Source organism: Priapulus caudatus, unplaced genomic scaffold (genome assembly GCF_000485595.1).
Source record: "Priapulus caudatus unplaced genomic scaffold, Priapulus_caudatus-5.0.1 Scaffold1762, whole genome shotgun sequence".
In the NCBI taxonomy this organism is placed as follows: Eukaryota; Metazoa; Priapulida; class Priapulimorpha; order Priapulimorphida; family Priapulidae; genus Priapulus; species Priapulus caudatus.
Window position 1 is genome coordinate 49189 of NW_014578823.1, and position 1507 is coordinate 50695.

A 1507-nucleotide genomic window follows, 5' to 3' on the forward strand; every position below is an offset into this window, starting at 1 on the left:
GCCATCAGTTCCTGCTTTCAGGGAATCCTCCTGTTCCTTATTGTAATCGTCATCACTTCCTGCTTTCAGGGAATCCTCCTGTTCCTTATTGTAATCGCCATCACTTCCTGCTTTCAGGGAATCCTCCTGTTCCTTATTGTAATCGCCATCACTTCCTGCTTTCAGGGAATCCTCCTGTTCAGCATAATCCGGCATACGCCGCTGTCGATCAAAACGGGAGCGATCACCTACAACTACCCAGCGTGGGCGCAGGGTATCGGCTGGTGCTTCGGCCTCGTCTCCATGATCCAGGTGCCGATCTACGCCGCCTACGCCCTGCTGACGACCCACGGATCGTTACGGCAGGTGAGCAGCCCTGTAACACGCGCGCACGCACGCACGCACGCACGCACGCACGCATACATGTGCACGCACGCAAGAACGCACGCACGCACGCATACATGTTCACGCACGCATGCACGAACGCACGCACGCATACATGTTCACGCACGCACGCACGCACGCATGCACGCATACATGTTCACGCACGCACGCACGCACGCATACATGTTCACGCACACACGCACGCACGCATGTGCACATACGTGCGTGCTCACACATGCACGCACATGTATGCATGAACCTACACGCACGCACGCACACGTACGTGCACATACGTGCGTGCTCACACATGCTTGCATGATCCTACACGCACGCACACGCAGACACATGCAGGGACCATTTTAATTATCTGGGAACCGAGAAATTTCAGATCAATTCTTCGTGATTCTGGAAGTTGACCGGTCCGCGGAAATGACACCCCGGAATTTTAATTAATTAACGATTTTAATTAACATTGGAACTGGGAAATTAATTACTTGTGACTTACGGGAAATGAAATGATGTTTCTTTTACCTGGGAAACTGGGAAGGGTCTTCCCCCATCCCCCGATTCACCTTCATGGAATGCTTGTGCACGCACACTTGCTCGACTCGCCCACAGCCTCTCTCTCTCCCTCTCACTTGCAGCGACTGGTTACCCTGACGACGCCCATCCTGCGGCTGCCTCACCACCAGCAGGGGGCGCCGGCGCTGCCGCTCAACACGTCGCCATATGGCGTTAACGCCAGTGGAAAGGTCGTCGCCATGGTCAACTACAGCAAGGTCGACTCCGAGCCGGCAAATAGCGACGCCGTATAACGTCGGCCAATCACAGTCTCTGCCTGCACATGGCGCCGCCGTATAACGTCGGCCAATCGCAGTCTCTCTATCTGCAGCATACTCAAGTGCCACCGCGACCTTGAACCGTCGGCGGAACGCTCGGGCGTCGTTCTACATATCAGTGCGTGCCGCAAGCGCTAGGGCGCCCCCTGGTGGATTCCTCGGCAGCAGATCAATTGTCGTCGTCGTGGCCAGTTTTGTTTGTAGGTAGAATTCGTTTTCTTGGTAGAAAACTGGTTAGAAGACTCACCCCGAATCCAATCCTCTAGTGATTTAGTTGGTGTTCTCCCTACTCATATATGTGTGTG

General features: G+C 54.4%; 1 protein-coding gene across 1 annotated transcript in view; it reads left to right on the plus strand.

Annotated features, from left to right (window-relative positions):
- Window positions 1–1501, plus strand: part of LOC106817543 (creatine transporter-like) — a 49394-nt gene extending 47893 nt beyond the window's left edge. The window contains exons 10-11 of the mRNA XM_014822215.1: window positions 166–345; window positions 1008–1501. Of these exons, the coding sequence (XP_014677701.1) occupies window positions 166–345; window positions 1008–1178 (351 nt within the window). The 3' untranslated portion in view covers window positions 1179–1501. The remainder of the gene's footprint in view (window positions 1–165; window positions 346–1007) is intronic.
- Window positions 1502–1507: the final 6 nt, after the last annotated feature.